The following is a 17,882-nucleotide window of genomic DNA, read 5'->3' as shown; positions in this document are numbered from 1 at the left end:
ATATTTACTTTCTGATACCATGCCATTTGCAGGTAAATTGCTGTATTTTCTTTATGATACCCCGTCAATCACACACACACACACAGACACACACACACACACACACACACGCTCCCACACACACTCACACTCACAAGCCTCACACTCACGCACTATACATATAATGCAGACATTTTTGCCCCCGCAATTAGTTTCCTAGGGCGGGAAATCTTTCAATATTTAAAGGGCACGGAAGATATTTTAAATGAAGGTTGATTCTTGGAATTGGAAAATATGTCTGCCGTCTAACTCACGGTTCAGATTTCATTTGCAAAAAGCTTTCACTGGCTTAGATTTTACCTGCATCTTTTCAATTCTTTGATGCGAGTAGCCTGTTTGAACTTCTTTTTTTTGCATGTAGCTTGTGTTGAGCGTAGTAGGAGGAAGACCATGCCAAAAAGGCTCCATGGAGCCCAATGTGATGATTGTGTGAAATCCATACCATACACTCGTTGTGCCAGCACTTCTTAGGACAATCGCCCATTGTTATAAACAGTGTTCGAAATATCAGTATTGCGCTATGTATCGCACCCTTGGGATACAAATGCGTATCGGTTATCGCATGGGATATATCGTTTGTATCGCATAATTTATCGCACTTTTTGGGAAACATGGGGAAACATTGGGAAAATGGTTGAATTTTTCAATGTAACTTCAGGGATTGTTAAAAAAGATCTTAATATACACTTTTAAATCATAACATCTCAAAAAAAAAGAAGTGCATGATAAGTTTCCTTTGTATAGGGTCCTCAGTTGTGCCGTCTGACTAAATTAATGCAATTATATTAAAACCTTCTTGCCAACTCATTTTAGGGCATGGGCCCACAAATAAAGCAAATCCAATTCTTAGGTGGACCACACCACAAGAAACAATGGGCATGATGGACGTTTAATCCTCATTGTTTCATGTGTTGTGGCCCACTTGAGCTTTGGATCTTCCTGATTTTTGGGCTTATGCCTTAATATGCTATGGAAAAATGGATGAAGGTAGTGAATTTCTCACAAACATCATGGTGGGCCCCACCATGAGCCCCACATACCGTCCATTTCTGGCTAGGTCCTGGCGGACGTGGATTGCTTAATGATGATGTCGGTAGTTAGTAGCCACTGGATGGTGGTCTATTGGCCCCACCATAATGTATGTTTTTAATCCATGATAATTTTATACCATAATTCAAAAAATTAGGCAGATTCAACTCTCATGTGGACCACACCACAAGAAACAGTGGTAATTGAACACCCACTGTTACACACTTCTCAGGGCCACAAAAGCTTGGGATGAAGTTGATATTTGTGTTTTCACTTCATCCAGGTCTTTGTGACTTGATCAACAGGTTGGATGGCAAATAAACATTACAATGGGCCCTAGGATGTTTTTAATGGTGTTTGTTCAATCACAACCGTTTTCTTGTTATGTGATCCACTTGACCTAAAGTAATCTATCCAAATGGATGGATGGAATGGATATACAAAACATAATCAAGGTGGGCCCTACTGTAAGGGCTGCACTGTCTTTGCTACAGCTGAGTTGCACCAAATCAAGGGGCATGGATTAGGTGTTACCCGGGTAATAGATTTGTCGGTGTTACCCTTATTGTACGACCCATCTTCATTATATGTTGTATATCCACTCCATCCATTTGTTTTTCCAGCCCGTTTAGGATAGTCTTAATGATTAAGCACATCCAAATCTCAGGTGGACCACACCACATAAAACATTGATGATTGAATGCTCAACATTAAAAACTTCCCAAGGCCCGTTGCAAGCAGATCCGTAATGTTTATTTGTCATCCAACCTGTTGATAAGATCAACCAGAATTGAATGAACGGAAAATTCAAAGATTAGATTGACCCAAAACTTTTACGGCCTACAAAAATGCTTTTAATGGTGATTCACAACTTTTTCCAATGGTGTGGTCCACTCAAGATTTGGATATGCGTAAGTTATATAATAACACCCTTAAATGATTTGAGAAAACGGATGGGCAGCGTGGATATTAAACACACTCATCAAGATGGGCCCCACATGGTGAGGTTAACACCCACTGAGTTGTTGCCTACGTAACACCTGATCCCCTCCCTAACTTAAAGGGAAGCGGGTTGCGTAGTGTGTAACTCACTGCGCTTAGCGTACTGACTAAATTTTGTGAGGTCCACCTTGATTTATTTATTTTATCCGCTTTGCCCATCCATTTTCCCAGATAATTTTAGTAGTTTAGCACAAAAATGAATCATATAAAATGTTCAAATTGGCCACACCACAAGAAACTATTGATTTGAACATCTACCATTGAAAATTTCTTAGGGGCCATAGAAGTTTTGGATCAAGCTTATATTTGTGTTTACTGTTCATCCATATCTTTATGATCTCATGAACATGTTGGATGACAAATAAACATCACTGCGGGGCCTAGCAAGGTTTCAATGGTGGAAATCGTTATACCCACTGCTTCTTGTGGTACGATCCACTTGATCTTTGGATATGCTTCATTTTTGGGATCAACCCCTTAAATTAGATGGAAAAATGGATGGACGGCATGGATATTCCATATACATTCAAGGGGGGCCCAACTGAGTTTACTCAGTACGATAGAGCGTATGGAGTAACTCAGTATGCTATCCGATTTCAACTTAAAGACCGAGAGAGAGAGAGTTCGAAAGACTCTCTTCTCCGTCAAAGACGGCCGCAAGTCCGCAACCCTAATCTATCGAAAATTCCAACCAAAGTTTCCAAAAATCTCTTCGAAGATATTTTATTTGGCAAATCCTAACCCAAATCCCATAATCCTCGGCAGAAATACAATTTCCTTCCAGAATAATTATCTTCAAACAAAAAAGAGTCTTAGGGTTTTTGTTACATGATCCGGGGATGTCGATTGCTGCCTACCAAATCCAGTTGAAAGCCACCTCAAGCATATCACAAAGGTAAGAAATTTTTTTTCCATATATATTTCTCTCTCTCTCTCTCTCTATATATATATATATATATATATATATTTATATATATTGCAATTTCTGGATGAGAGATGTTGCCTGTAATATCGCGTATAAAATCACACAAAAATCTGGAATATCAAGCATTATCGTGCGATATATAGTCAATATTAGCGATATCTCACGATATTTTGCGATATATCTCACGATACACGGGATTTCAAGATTTTTTAAAAATTTCAGGAGACTTCTGAGGGGTTTCGTATCGCTGGCATGCAATAACGATAATATCGGCTGATAGTATCGATATTACGAACACTGGTTATAAACATAAGTGTCCTTGTCTCTGTCTCTGTCTGTAGCCGACACTTTTGCTACAATTTCTCTTGTTTTTTTTAATCCCCTTTTCTGATTTTCTTACTTTTCTCAGTTCCATCCTCTCCGAACATGAGTTGCATGTGCCACTTCCCCTAGTATATATAATGTGTAACTCACACATAAGGAGCTATGGTTAGGAAGTTTGTTCTGTTGATTTTTAAGATGTTGCAATTTTAACCCATTGTGGAATTTCACTCAATTAATTTAGGCTTTTGGTTCCTTTTAGTTGTCGAGCCTTAGTACTATTTGCAATTCATTCTTTGGATATATGATCTAGTTCTTGTTATATTCTAATGCACTATTCAATGGTGGCACATTATTTCTCGTAAGTGCTGGATCTATCCTAGACTTGCATTAGTCCAATTAGAAAATGATCAAACCATGTTACTTTCTTCTGGGTCATGTTATATATATTGTCATGTATAATTTGATAATAGATGGCCTTTCGAGGATAGTTGATTTCTTGGTAGGCTAAAGAAAAAAATCAGACATTTAGGAAGAATGAATAGCAGGTATTAAGTTGCTTTAATACCATATAGTTGCAAAGGGGGAAGAAAAAAAGAAGAGCGGAAAATTTCTGGAAGGAACAAGAGATGACCATGGTTGACAGCCATAATCACTGCTTTATTAATATAGGTAAGACAACATAATTGCCCTTTCTAAGGTAAGAGCAAAGCTAAAACCTCAAGTATACCACCTGAACACTCTCCACTATACGCATGCATGGGCACTCGTGTTCACAGCATGCATAGGCACAGAAGCACCCGCATGCACACAACACACATACGCATGCAGGCACACGTACTCACACATGCATCTCATTTTTTGTTCCATAATTCTAGTTACAGAATTCCTGATTGTTTTGATATCATGTTGTGGCACAGTTGATCTCAGGTTTCTTAACCTTGTTGCAGATTAGTAGATGGGCCAATCTATGTGAAACCACTATTCGCCTAGTTGAAGATATTCGATATGTTATGAACCATGTTGAAGTTCCCAAGTATGTGGTTCATGAACTGCCAGATATCGCCAGAACTTGGATGGGACTCTTGACTCTTGTGCAAGGCATGGACCCCCAAAAGAGAGTAACGAGCCTTAATGTGGAGGAGGAAAATGAGATTATTCATACACCTTTCATCTTGGGGCACTGTATTTGCAACATCCATTCACTGTTGGTTGCCGGAGCTTTTTCCATAAATGATGCCAGAGAAACGAAGGATAGCACTCTCTGTCACATGGGTGTACAAGATTTGGACGACTGTGATAGCTTGCGGCATGCAAAAATAGGAAGGCTTTCTCAGGAAAGCTCAGTATGTAGCATGATGGGGAGTAGTAGTTTGGTGGATTGCAGCTCACAAGTGACTGACGTAAAGGTTGATACTGGAAGTTGCCTTCCCATTCCATCTTCAGCAAAATGGTTAACATTTGAGAGCCTGAAAGCTCTTGACAGTTGGTTGGGACCAAGTGCTGCTAAAACTACATCAACCTTGAGGCAATCGTTATCTAAGATCAGGAAGAGAAGAAATATTTACCCAACATCATCTTGTTCTGAGGCTGTTATAACTGAAGTCGGGCCGAGGGAACTTGATAGGAGTCTTGATCCTTATTCACCGGTCTGTCATGAATTTCATATGGTTGCTAACATGGAGGATGAAGGGCGTGTAGTAGGAGGACATATTAGTAACACAACGGTCCCTGACATGGAATCTGAACATGCCTGTACAGCTGGAGATTTTGATATAAGTGGCCAGGAAGCAGGTGGTGTCGTCGAATTAGATGGCCTTTGTGTATTGAATTTAAAAGTTTGGCCAGAAATGGTATATGATGTCAGTTCACAGGATATATCTTTCCATCTTCCTTTACATCGATTACTCTCACTATTGTTGCAAAAAGCTCTGAATATATGTTATGGTGAATCTGGATTGCTAGAGATTGTGAATGCTGTGTCCGGAATCCCTTCATCTGGATGTTATTCAGATTTCTTTTCGCAGGTTCTAGGAGGTTGCCATCCACATGGGTTTTGTGCCTTTGTGATGGAGCATCCCCTGCAGCTGAGAGTATTTTATGCTGAGGTGCGTGCTGGCATGTGGAGAAAGAATGGTGATGCTGCCATATTGAGTTTTGAGTGTTATCGTTCTGTTCGATGGTAAGCTAATGATGTCTTCAACTAGACATTTTAATACCAACGAGGTGCTGATAATAATTTTTTATTAACTGTTCTCATGAAAGAGGGAGTTGATCTTCTGGGTGATTTTCTTTGTTTGGTTCTTTTGTTCAGGTGGCAACAGGGGTTAGAGTTTGATCTATTTCTGTTGCAATGCTGTGCTGCTTTAGCTCCCCCAGATTTATTTGTTGAGAGGATTCAAGAAAGATTTGGGCTGTTAAACTACCATTCTCTAAATCTTGAGCTGTCTGACAAGTACGTGTCTTGTCTCTTTGATATATTGTTGAAAGCATTGGTCTCCTGCTTTTATTGCGTATATGCTTTTTAGTGCATGGATCCGTGATACCTTTCTGGGAGTTCATACATGTGCTTTCTATAGTCTATCCCTATATTGCACTTGTGGAGAGGGAGGGAGGTAGGGAGAGAGAGGGTTAGAAAAGGTGGGAGTGATTTTGATGCGCTTGCATGGTGTGATGAGTGGAGGGAGGGAGGGAGGGAGGGAGAGGTTGCGAAAGGTCAGAACGATTTGATACACTTGCGTAGTGTGATGGTTGATACCTAACACACTATGAAATTGTATAAGTGGCATACATTAACTCAATCAAACCAACCCATGTCATGTGATCCACTTTATATGAATCATTATGTGAAATCTAGATTTATTCAACTATCACAACCTCTTATTAATAAACACTTGGATATTGAATTTGGACCACTGAGAGTTTTCTTTTTGACTGTTCCTTAAATATCTACCCATCAGCTAGTTATGAAATTAAATTAATGAAATTTTCTGTTTGATTGCCATCAAAGGGCTCGCTTGTCTGCACAACGTTTGCATACGCAATTGCTTTACGCTGTAAATTATTTCCATGTGCATCTGTTTACATAGGAAAAGACGTTTCGAAAGTTTTTATGTAAGTGTTTTGCCTTGTTTGCTATTTTGGTGTGTTTTTCCTATTGAAGTCATTCTTCCATGTTTGTTGATGCCACATCACATGAGTGTGAAAATCTCTTTCAACCTAATTTTTGACCTAACAACATGGCAAGTACACATACTTAGGGGTGGGAATGGGCCGGGAATGCCCGATGAGTACTTGAGCCCAGCCCAACATAAGCTGGGTATGGGTATAGCTAAATGGTGGGGTGCAGGTTTGGGTGTTAAATTGAGCTCGATTAATAATTGGGCTAAGTGAGGGTATAAATACCGGAAACCATCCATAACCAGTGTTCGTAGTATCGGTATCGCTACAAGTTTCATTGGCCAAGGATATGGAAACAATATCGTATCGCCCATAATATTGCCAATAACTGGAAATGTAGAAACAGTAGGGAAACATGGGAAAATGGTAGAAATTTTCAATGAAACTTCAGGAGAAGTTAAAATACACATATTTGCATATTTGGGAATTAAAATTTTACAAAAAGAATGCATGCATAATAAGTTTCCATTTAATGGGGCCTAAAAGCATGTGTTGTTGTAAGAAATTAGTTCAACCATCTCATCCATCCCATCTATCCATCCAACCTTCCATCCAAACATTCATTGATACTTCAGAATAGAGACAACACACAATATTTTGCCGAGAAATCATCGACAACTAGAAAGAAAATGAAATATTGTGGTCTCGATATCGCCCATGTTGTGATAATGATAATATTGCGATATTATCAATATTATCATCTACAAATTGAAAACTGCATGCAACCATGTGCTCATAAAAAACTTTGAAATGATTTTTTTTTTTTTTTTTTAACAAACAGATTTTTTGCGATAACATCGAAATATTGCTGATACACTAGCGATACAAGCAACACTTGGAATATGCCTAGTCAGAAATATTAGCTATACATTGGGTGATATTGATACATTGGCAATACAAGCGACACCTGGAATTTACACGGTCGAAAATGTTGGCAATATCGATGCATTTGTGTTACATCACCAACACCTAGAATTTCTACCAGTGTTATCAGTATTGCTACCAGTGTTATTGGTATCACTGAGCTAGAGATAGAGATAATATCGGAGATAATTTGAACAATGTCCATAACCCAATTGTGTTATATATTATACATTTGCATGTATACTCAATGATCCATTCAATTGAAATGAGAGATGCTCCAATGCTTTTAGAGCGTTACAAGTTATAGTGATCCAAGTTGCATTGGGACACTTAGATAATCCAATGCATTGATCCTGGGCATGCGTATGGGTGTGGTACCCATTGGGAGGTATGTGTATGGGTACCCCAATATTCAAGGTATTTAATAATGGTAGCAGTTGCCATAATGACCAATCAATGTATTGAATAATGCTGTAGCGTAGCGTGTAGCGTATGCTATGTAGCATAGCGTACAAAAAACGCTACGTAGTGTATGAAATAGCGTATATCCGTAGTAGCATACGCTACAAGGGTCGTAGCGTACGCTATACATAGGTAGCGTGTAGCGTACATCGCGTACACCTCAGGACTATGGTATGATTTTTAAAATAAAAGTTCTATTTTATTATGTTAGTTAAAAATTTGTTTTAAAATAGTGGTGGCTGAGACTTTTTCCCTTTGAGTAGATGGCGGGAGACTCATATTATAAGAGTTTATTTATTTATTTATAACTCAAGACCATCGAAATAGGGCCTTCGAACTGCCCTATCTCAGTGCTGCAGTAGCCGCAGTTGCTACCATTTTGAAGCTTTGATTCCAATCTATCAAAAGGCCCCTTGAAGATCGGAATTTTGGCCTTCAATTGGACCTATAAGAGTATCTTCTTGCTGGATTTTCAGGAGCATTGAAGCCCAAACAAGGGAGAAATCATGTTTCCCTCTTTCGCAGCCGCGTGGACATGTAGTTCCTAAAAATCCATTTTCGGTTAATTAAATCTCTATTTAAGGTATGTTTTGGCCTTTTAATCATTGCTAATGAGTTTTCTTTTTATTTATGCTGAAAAGTTGTGGTTATTTTTTCACTTTTTTTCCCTTTTAGGAGGTCAATTCTCATGTATGGGGACTGTGGTGTGTATGGCATGGATTTGACCCATCCAACCATCACGTGGGACACATGCGTGGGGTCCACTATGGTGTTCTATGCCACGACCCACATGTGTGGGGTCTTCTGTGGTGTTTTATGCCATGGCCCACATGCGTGGCTATGTCCCACATGCGTGGGGTCCACTGTGGTGTGTGTATGGCATAGCCCACATGCGTGGGGTCCACTGTGGTGTGTGTATGGCATAGCGCACATGCATGGGGTCCATTGTGGTGTGTGTATGGCATGGCCCACTAACATGATGGTTTTTTCACAGTTAATGTTGATCTTTGTGATTCACTGATTTGTTTGTGACGTGTTTTTTTTTTTTTTTTAAAGTAGTGAACTAAAGAGAGAAGAATGTTTTAAGAAAAAGAGAGATTTTAAAAGGAAATATGTGGATGATAAACCGCTTGGACAATCTCAAAGAAATTATGTGCAATGCAAATTTTGTGGTCAAAGGTGTACGGGAGGCGTGACTCGCCTAAAGAATCATTTGGTCAGAACCCACAATGGGATAAAACCGTGCCCAAAAGTGACGGAAGAAGCCAAGGAGGAGTGTGGAAAGGCTTTAAAGGAATATCATAACGGAAAAAATAAAAGAAATGATGTGTTTCAAGATATTGGGAGGGGGGACCGACATATCTTTCCGGTTCTGCAAGTGATAGCGTTAGTGTGGGTAATGATGCTTTCATTGGCAACTAAATTGGTAGTGGATCTCCTGGTAATCAACCAATGACAAGAGTAAGGGGTCCTATGGATCAATTCGTTAGCAGTGAGCAACGTCAATCCACATTGAATTCAAGGTGGAAGAAGGAAGAAAGAAAAGAAGTATGCAGGGTGATTGGAAGATTTTTTTTGGGGAATGCTTTGTCATTCAACCTGTGTAATAGCCCGTACTTTTCAGCATTGTGAGAGGCTATTGGAAAGTTTAGACCGGGATTGAAGCCACCATCTATGTATGAGTTGAGAACATGGATTCTAAAAGAGGAGGTTGCTAATACTGATAGTCTAATGAAAGCATACAAAGATTTCTAGAAAACTTATGGATGTTCAATTTGATGGTTGGACGGATGGAAAGAATAGAAGCATCATTAACTTTTTGATTAATTCTCCAATCGGAACAATGTTTTACTAGTCTATTGATGCTTCAGATTTAATAAAAGATGAAAATTTGTTATTTAAATATCTTGATGAAATTGTGAAAGAAATTGGGGAAGAAAATGTGGTCTAGGTTATCACGAATAACCATTCAAGCTATGTGAGTGCTGGGAAGAAGTTGATGGATAGGAGGAAAAGGATATATTGGACTCTGTGTGCTGCACACTGCATAGATCTAATGTTGGAGGATATCGGAAAAATGAAAATGTATTATGAAATGCTTGAAAAGGCAAGGACAATGACCAAGTTTATTTATGGGCATGGAATTGTATTGAGCATGATGAGAAGCTTCACGAATAATAATGAGCTTCTACGGCCAACAGTGACACAGTAGTGACACGCTTTGCAACATTATACCTCACCCTCCAAAGTATTTATAAGCAAAAGAATGGTCTTATAGCCATGTTCGCATCGGAACAATGGTGCTCATGTTCTTGGGCTAAAAACCTTGAAGGAATAAAGGTACGAGCTATTATAATGTTTGATCAGAAGTTTTGGCCGAATGTTGCCTTATGTGTTAAGAGCACCATGCCTTTGGTAAGCGTTTTAAGAGAAGTAGATTTGGAAGAGAGGCCAGCAATGAGGTTCATTTATGAATTGCATTTAATTGCAATAATGTAAAAAAGAGAGATGTTCCAATTTAGAACAAAATAGATGAAAGATAGACTCCTTAGCTTCATCGTCCTCTACATGCAGCCGGGTACTATTTGAATCCTCAAATACGGTACTCAGATAAGTACTCTACACACCCTGAGATAAAAAGGGGGTTGTTGGAGTGCATGGATAGGATGATCCCCCATGAAGAAGCATGCTGATGTTGATATTCAGTTGGATGAATATGAGAAGAGGAGGGGATTTTGGCTCTCGCCTTGCACTTAAAACCATGACAAAGCGTTCCCCAGGTAATTTATAATTTTATATTTTGATATTTTTATTTTTATGTAAATTATATTTTTATAATTGGTGAAAGTATTTCATTAATTTATAAATTATAACTAATTTGTGTAGCTGATTGGTGGGAACACTTTGGAGATAGAACTCCACAACTTATGAAGTTTGCAATACGAGTTTTAAGCCTCACATGCAGTGCTTCTGGCTGTGAGAGAAATTGGAGTACTTTTGAGCAGGTGACTTTTGTACCATTCAATATTATAAATTGGCTAATTTTTATTTAGTAGATTAGCAAGTGTTTGATAATTGCCTGACATAGATCATCATACGATCAGATCCACACAAAGAAGATAAATCGGCTAGAGCAACAAAAGCTCAACTCTCTAGTATATGTGATGTATAATATGAAATTGAGAGAAAGAAGCATGAAGAGAAGGGTGGCAATGGATTCAATATTGGTGGACCGTATTGCTTCAGATGATGAATGGATTGCTGAGAAAGAAGACCTTGTTCTCCTAACTGATCCATCATGTCTCGAAGATTAAAATATGGCCTTTGATATTAGTGCCATTACAACTATTCTGGAGTTTGATGATCCAGCTGACAGCAATGCACCATCAACATCTAATATTTTTGAAGGAGTTTGCCCCCCACCTTCCTCAAACAAAAGGAAGGCAACTAATTTAAGTAAGTGTTTATAGTTATAGACTAAATTACATGAACATTTTTAACAAAGAAAGTAAAAGACCAATGAATCTCTCTCTCTCTCTCTCTCTTGATATATTTAAATGTGTAGGTGGTCCTATGGGAAGATTTCTTACTCCTATAAGAGAAGAAGGAGATATATGAATGATTCTTCATGGTGTGGATGATGTACATGTAGATGTAGATGCTGATGCTGAAGATGAAAGGCCTAGACCTGGTGATGAGGTGAATGAGGATGACGATGACGATGATGATCTATTAGATGTAGATGACCTTTAGACACTAGAGTCTAGAGACTATATCAATTGAGAATATGAGATATTGATTTCTGAGGAATGTGACATTTATATATTTTTCTTTTTTCTTACTCTCTCTCTCTCTCTCTCTCTATATATATATATATATAAATAGAAGTATTGTGTAGCTTATGCTACACGCTACAGAGGGTTGAACGCTACGCAACACGCTACCGCTATTTAAAACACCGCGACCAATCTTATGGCCATTACGATGGGGTCACGTAACATGTAATGGTCGAATTTTTATTTTTTATTTTACCAAGGAAGAAAATGTATCAGCCCTATATCAAACCATTATGGGCCCATTACGGGTTGTTTTTTTCCCCTTAAGAACTTGTGTTACAACCCATATCGCGTAACGGCTCCCACCATTATAGTTATGTAACGATCATTATGGTTGTTGCATAATTGTTTTTGAATACCATGCTTGTACTGACCCAAACCTAGCCCATTATCGCCCCTACTCATCGTGGACATATGGGGTCCATTGTAGATATCCCAAGTGTTTTAAATATCGACGATATCGGTTGATATATCTTCTATCCCACTCATGCGATACAAAATGCATAGGTAGTGCCGACATATCCCACACGTTTGATTCTGCGAGCACTTTTAATTTTAGACCCATTTTTCCTTGTTGAAATTATGTTAAATCAGTGTCAAATTATTATGAATTCATTGGTTCTTCATGTGTTCCATGAAAAATCATGGAGTTAGAGATTTGATTTAGATATCCATTGGTTCTTTTTGTTCTCTATGTTTTTTAATTTTTTTTGTTTTTTTAATTTTTTAATTTTTATTTTGAAATTCGTTCAACCAGCTGTCAATTGAGACTAATTTCAAAATATTTAGGAATATTTGATGAAATGATGATCACCTACACTTTAATTTTGAAATTTGAGTGTAGGTGGTCTGATTTGGGGGAAATTTGAGGAAATTTCGAAAATTTTCCCTATTTCTCCCAAATTGCTTGCAATTTGCACTCCAAACATGAAATCAAGTATGTATGAGAGTAGATCTACTGATTTGTTAAGCTCTTGTCAATTTTTGAAAAATAAAAATCATTTTTAATTTTTATATATATATATATATATATATATATATATATATATATATATATATATATATATATATATATATATATATATATATATATATCCAAAATTTCCATTCAACTAGCTGTTAAAAAATTTGGGAGCTTGTAAAGGGTGATGAGATGGGGGTATATAAATGAGTTCTATGATAAGGGATCTCTATCTCCGAAGTTGGGTGCGGTGTTTATTGCATTAATTCCAAAAAAAAGAAGGTATGGAAAGCTGAAAGGATTTTGAACTTTAATGGCTCTTCGAACGGTTTTTTCCCTTCTTTACGAGAATTACATTAAGGGGATCCATTGTCTCCTTATTTGTTTCTCGTGGTGATGGACGCTTTTAGCAGAATGATTGATTGAGGTGCAACTGTGGGTCTTGTGAAGGGTTTTAGAGTTGAACCTTAATGGCTCTTTGAATGGTTCCCTTCTTTACGAGGATTACATTAAGGGGATCAGTTGTCTCCTTATTTGTTTGTCGTGGTGATGGATGCTTTTAGCAGAATGATTGATAGAGGTGCAGCTGTGGGTCTTGTGAAAGGTTTTAGAGTTGATAATTCAGAATTTCGTATATACCGTTTACAGTATGCGGATGATACCCTTCTGTTACGTGAGGTAGATGAATCATTGGTGGACAATTTTTGCATGATTATAGTATGCTTTGGAGTGGCTCGGGTTTGAAGGTTAATATTGGCAAGAGCAAGCTACTGGAGGTTAGTATTTATAGGGAGGAGGTGGCTTCATTTGCCTGTATATTTGGGTGTAGGGAATGATATTTTTCGTCCACTTATCTTGGTCTCCCCTAATGTTTAGGAAAGCCACCTAAACATTTATGGGATAAAGTCATGGAGAGAGATGAAAGGAAGCTATCACAATGGAAGAGGAGTCTATCGTTGGGAGGGAGGCTAACTCTAATCAAGGCGGATACGTCAAATCTTCTAATCTACTACATGTCTGCCTTTAAATGCCCGAAACCGATGTTGGCTAAATTGGAACAAAATTAGGCGGGATTTTCTATGGAAGGGAGCGGAAGAAAAGAATAGGTTTTATCTTATGAAGTGGGAGGATGTTTGTGAGCCATGGGATCAAGGGGGGGAGTCGGTTTAAGAAGCTTGGGAGTTATGAATTTAGCGTTGCCAAGGAAATGAGTATGGAGATTTGGGGTGGGAGAGGGTAGTTTGTAGAGAGAGGTGGTGGGTAGGAAGTATGGGGTGGATGAAAGGGATTGGTGGACACAAGCCTTATCATTGTATAGGGCATCTTATGTTTGGAAATCGGTGGCTTCGATAAAGAGTAAGGTGTGGGAAGGGGTAAGCTTCTTTTTGGGTAATGGTTTGAAGATAAGGTTTTGGGAGGATATTTGGGGAGGGAGCAAAAATTGTGTGAGGGTCTTCCCTCATCTAATAAGGCTCTTGATAGAGGCGAATGTTTTGGTTGCCTGTTGCTTCAATATACAAGGGGAAATGGTTATTTGGGCCTCGCCATGTAGAAGAAATTTATATGGTGCTGAGGCTGAGGAATTGGTCTCATTGTTGAAGCTTCCATCCAAAGTGCATCCTGTGCTATCGGATTCAGATTTGTTGCTTTGGCCCTCAGAGAAATCTAGTAAATTCACAGTTAAATCATTCTTCACTATGCTTAGTGACGAAGGATTGTGTGCCAAGGCCAGTCAGTCTACTTATGTCTGGCATTATGGTGCTCCTCTAAAGGTTGTTGCTTTTGCTTGGCTTGTGGGTTGCAACAAGGTGTTAACGGTCGATAATCTTCTGATCATTGCTCGTTCGCGAAAATGATGTGGGAATATTTCTTCACACTGTTCGGAATTGCATGGGTTTGGCTGAGGTCTTTTGATCAATTCTTCTTGATGTGGCATTGAGGAGGCTTAGGAAAGATAGGGAAAAAAGTTTGGCATTTATGTTTAGTGGCGGGTATGCGGTTCTTATGGCTTGAAAGGAATAATTGATGCTTCAAGAATCGAGTGGGGCGGGTCTTGGAGGTTTTCAGTAGGGCTAAAAGGCATGTAATGGAATGGGAGGTTGCATTAAAGGTTATTGCCCATTTTCCGCTCAGGTGGTAAGAGATGTAATTTTCCTTTTTGTGTTTCTTTTGTTTTCTTGTATACGTTGGCTGCATCCTGCTTTAATAAAATTACAATGTTCAAAAAAATAAAAAATAAAAATCCTTCTTGCTTAATGGAATTACATTGTTTTGGGTGTTTGTTGGTGCTAAAGAGTGGCTGATACATACTTTGTGATTGTGCATTGTTTGAAATGGCCGCAGATTTATTTATTTTTGTTGGCACATTCTGAACTCAGCATACATCTTCATAGGCTATAGGCTACCATCAATGCTTGGAGTGGTAAGAGCAGCTCACATTGGTGACGGATGTGTGAATTCATCCTTTTCTAGGGGATTTATTAATTTACTTATTTTTTTAAGAAGAACCTTTTTAGGAGCAAGTTTACTAGCAACATGAAGTGTTTGGAATGAAGAGTATTGTTGCCTGATGCGTGACTGCATCTTTTCTAGATGCATTTGTTAACTATCATAGTGTTTCAGATCTTTAACCTTATTCTAACAATAGGCTTGGTAATTATCTGTTGCAAAGGAGATGGACCAAATAGTTTGTCTTGACAAAAAAAATAAAGAACTCAAATGTCACAAGAAAAATTGTGAAATCAATGTGGATCTCACTGCAGAAAAGAAAAACCAAGTATGTAATTTCTCACTGGTACTATGGAAAGTGAGTTGCCTCCTCCCCTGGACAAAAGGATCCCCATAAAGTGCCATGATAACAAAGAGTTAGAAGAAAGAGTGCAAGGGAGTAGGGAGCACTTCACCAATCCACTGGAGGAGTAACAAGGATCCTTTTTGTACAATTGAAATTGGGGGAGAAAACTGGAAAAATAGGGCGACATGGTTTTGTTTATAGATGGGGTTTCTATGTTTGGAAAAACCCACAAAAAAAGGATGAAGGGATTTGGAAGAATCGTGGACAGGTTGTTTCTGAACTGTGTGGTTTTTGGAAGTACAAGTACAATAGAATGATTATTGGTAATCATTGCTGAAATGCTGAAGTGTGCAGTATGATTCATAAGATCTAAAGCAACTAGCAATTAAAGATTCTTAGGAGATCTTATGTAGTTTCTTGGGCTTAATCTTGCATTGCTACCGTTTCGGAGCATTGCAATGTTTTTTGCATGGTTTATTCTTTGGACATTCCTATCATTTCTCAAGTGCTTTATTCACCGATGTCTTGAAGCACCTATCTTCCTGCTGGGTTCTGACTCGGACTGTTTCCTCATATGCTGTAGTCTAATTTCTGCTGCATGTGATTGTAGTCAGGTGTTCTTACTTTTTGAAATTGGTGAATACCTGTTGGCTTGGCAATCTTTTCTCTTGAAACAAATTCCAAACATTCATATACATGTATAGTTCTTATGATATACTAATGTATTTCTCTTTTAAGCATCATTCAACATTTTACCAAGTATTTAGCCAATGGAAGGAGATACTTTCGTCTTTCTTGATATTTTTTTGCTTTCTTCGACTCAATTGCATATAGAGGGATTCGGAGCTTGATATTCTTCTTTTCTTGTTTTTTCTTGGAATGGAGATCATCTGCTTTCCCTGTATTCATTTACTGCCAGAGAAAATTTTATTGCTCTGGTTGCATAATGTTTGCATCTACAAGGGCAATCCAGTTGGAAAACTTAAATGCTTTACCAAAGAACATTCGGTTTTCAGGTATGAACCAGTTTTAGTGCAGGAAATGCTTACTCTCATCATACAGATAGTCAAAGAGCGGCGATTTTCTGGGTTTTCTGCAACTGAAAATTTAAGGAGAGAGTTAGTGTATAAGCTAGCCATTGGAGATGCTACTCATAGTGAGCTGGTGAGAGCTCTTCCCCATGATCTTTCCAATAGCGATCAGCTTCAGAAGACGGTGGACACAGTCGCAGTATATTCCAATCCATCTGGCATGAAGCAGGTTTGGATGCATATTCAAATGTCTACTAGCATGTTAGAATGATCAGCCAAGTATTTTGGTTTCCTTATCTTTTTCTGCATTTCAGGGCAAATATTCATTGCGCAAATCATACTGGAAAGAATTGGACCTGTATCACCCTCGATGGAACTCGAGGGATTTACAAGTCGCAGAAGAAAGATATCTACGGTTCTGCAAGGTTTCTGCTTTGACCATTCAGTTGCCTCAATGGACAAAGATTTTTTATCCCTTGAGTACTATTTCTAATATAGCTACATCAAAGGCTGTACTCAAGATTGTTCGGACAGTGCTATTTTATGCTGTTTTCACTGATAACTCATCTGTATCACGTGCTCCAGATGGAGTTCTCCTGACAGCATTGCACTTGCTTTCATTAGCTCTAGATATCTGTTGCGTGGATAAACAGGTCTCTATGAGTAAATGTGGTGGTAATGTTGACATGTCGTGTTCAAGTGACCATCCAGGCATGAGTACTTCATGTGCTGTGGAAGGTTCATTTCCTGTACTAGCATATGCGTGTGAAGAAATTGATGTGGGATCAACTAGTGGGCCTGCTTCATGGAAGCATCAAAGCATGATTACACTTCTGGTTTCATTGATGGGGAAATATAGGAAAGAAAGTGAACACATCCTTGTGGATGCAAGCCAGTGCAACTTCTCTTCTTTGATTGAAAATATATTGAAGAAGCTAGCTGAGCTTAATGCTGGGTGCATGGCTGAACTGCAAAGACTTTCCCCTGATGTGATCAATTGCTTGTCACAAGACACTTCTAGTAGCAGTATACAGATCTCAGCAACCTCTTCTGATGCCATGGGGCGAAAGGCTAAGGTTCGAGAGCGGCAGGCTGCTATTTTGGTGAGATGTTATTTTCATCTTTTTCTTTTGTGTCATTCCATTACTGCATTCAAGATACCCATATATCCTCAGGGTACTACTATCATACTTTGTCGATGCCAAAATCTCTGCTGGTACATGTAAAATAACATGTAACAATGTCCAAATGCATTAGATTTGTTCGTTTATGTACTCCTACCAAGTTTCTAATGGGATAATCGCATCAGTATCCTCATCTAGTGTTACACAAGATTTAAAAGGGTGTTTTAGTTGCTTTAATAATACTCTTATTGTACAGTAAAGGTCTGCCTTTCTTTCTTTCTTTCGCCCTTTTCTTACGACAGTGATTTTATTAA

General features: G+C 38.4%; 1 protein-coding gene across 2 annotated transcripts in view; it reads left to right on the top strand.

Annotated features, from left to right (window-relative positions):
* LOC131243727 (E3 ubiquitin-protein ligase PRT6-like) overlaps positions 1–17,882 on the top strand; it is a 50,173-nt gene that overhangs the window by 12,637 nt on the left and 19,654 nt on the right. For both annotated transcript variants that reach the window (XM_058243256.1, XM_058243257.1), the window contains exons 3-6: positions 4,267–5,498; positions 5,631–5,771; positions 16,430–16,673; positions 16,759–17,547. In XM_058243256.1, the coding sequence (XP_058099239.1) occupies positions 4,267–5,498; positions 5,631–5,771; positions 16,430–16,673; positions 16,759–17,547 (2,406 nt within the window). The remainder of the gene's footprint in view (positions 1–4,266; positions 5,499–5,630; positions 5,772–16,429; positions 16,674–16,758; positions 17,548–17,882) is intronic.

Source organism: Magnolia sinica, chromosome 4, assembly GCF_029962835.1.
Source record: "Magnolia sinica isolate HGM2019 chromosome 4, MsV1, whole genome shotgun sequence".
Lineage (NCBI taxonomy): Eukaryota > Viridiplantae > Streptophyta > Magnoliopsida > Magnoliales > Magnoliaceae > Magnolia > Magnolia sinica.
This window is presented reverse-complemented; position numbering and strand designations above follow the sequence as displayed.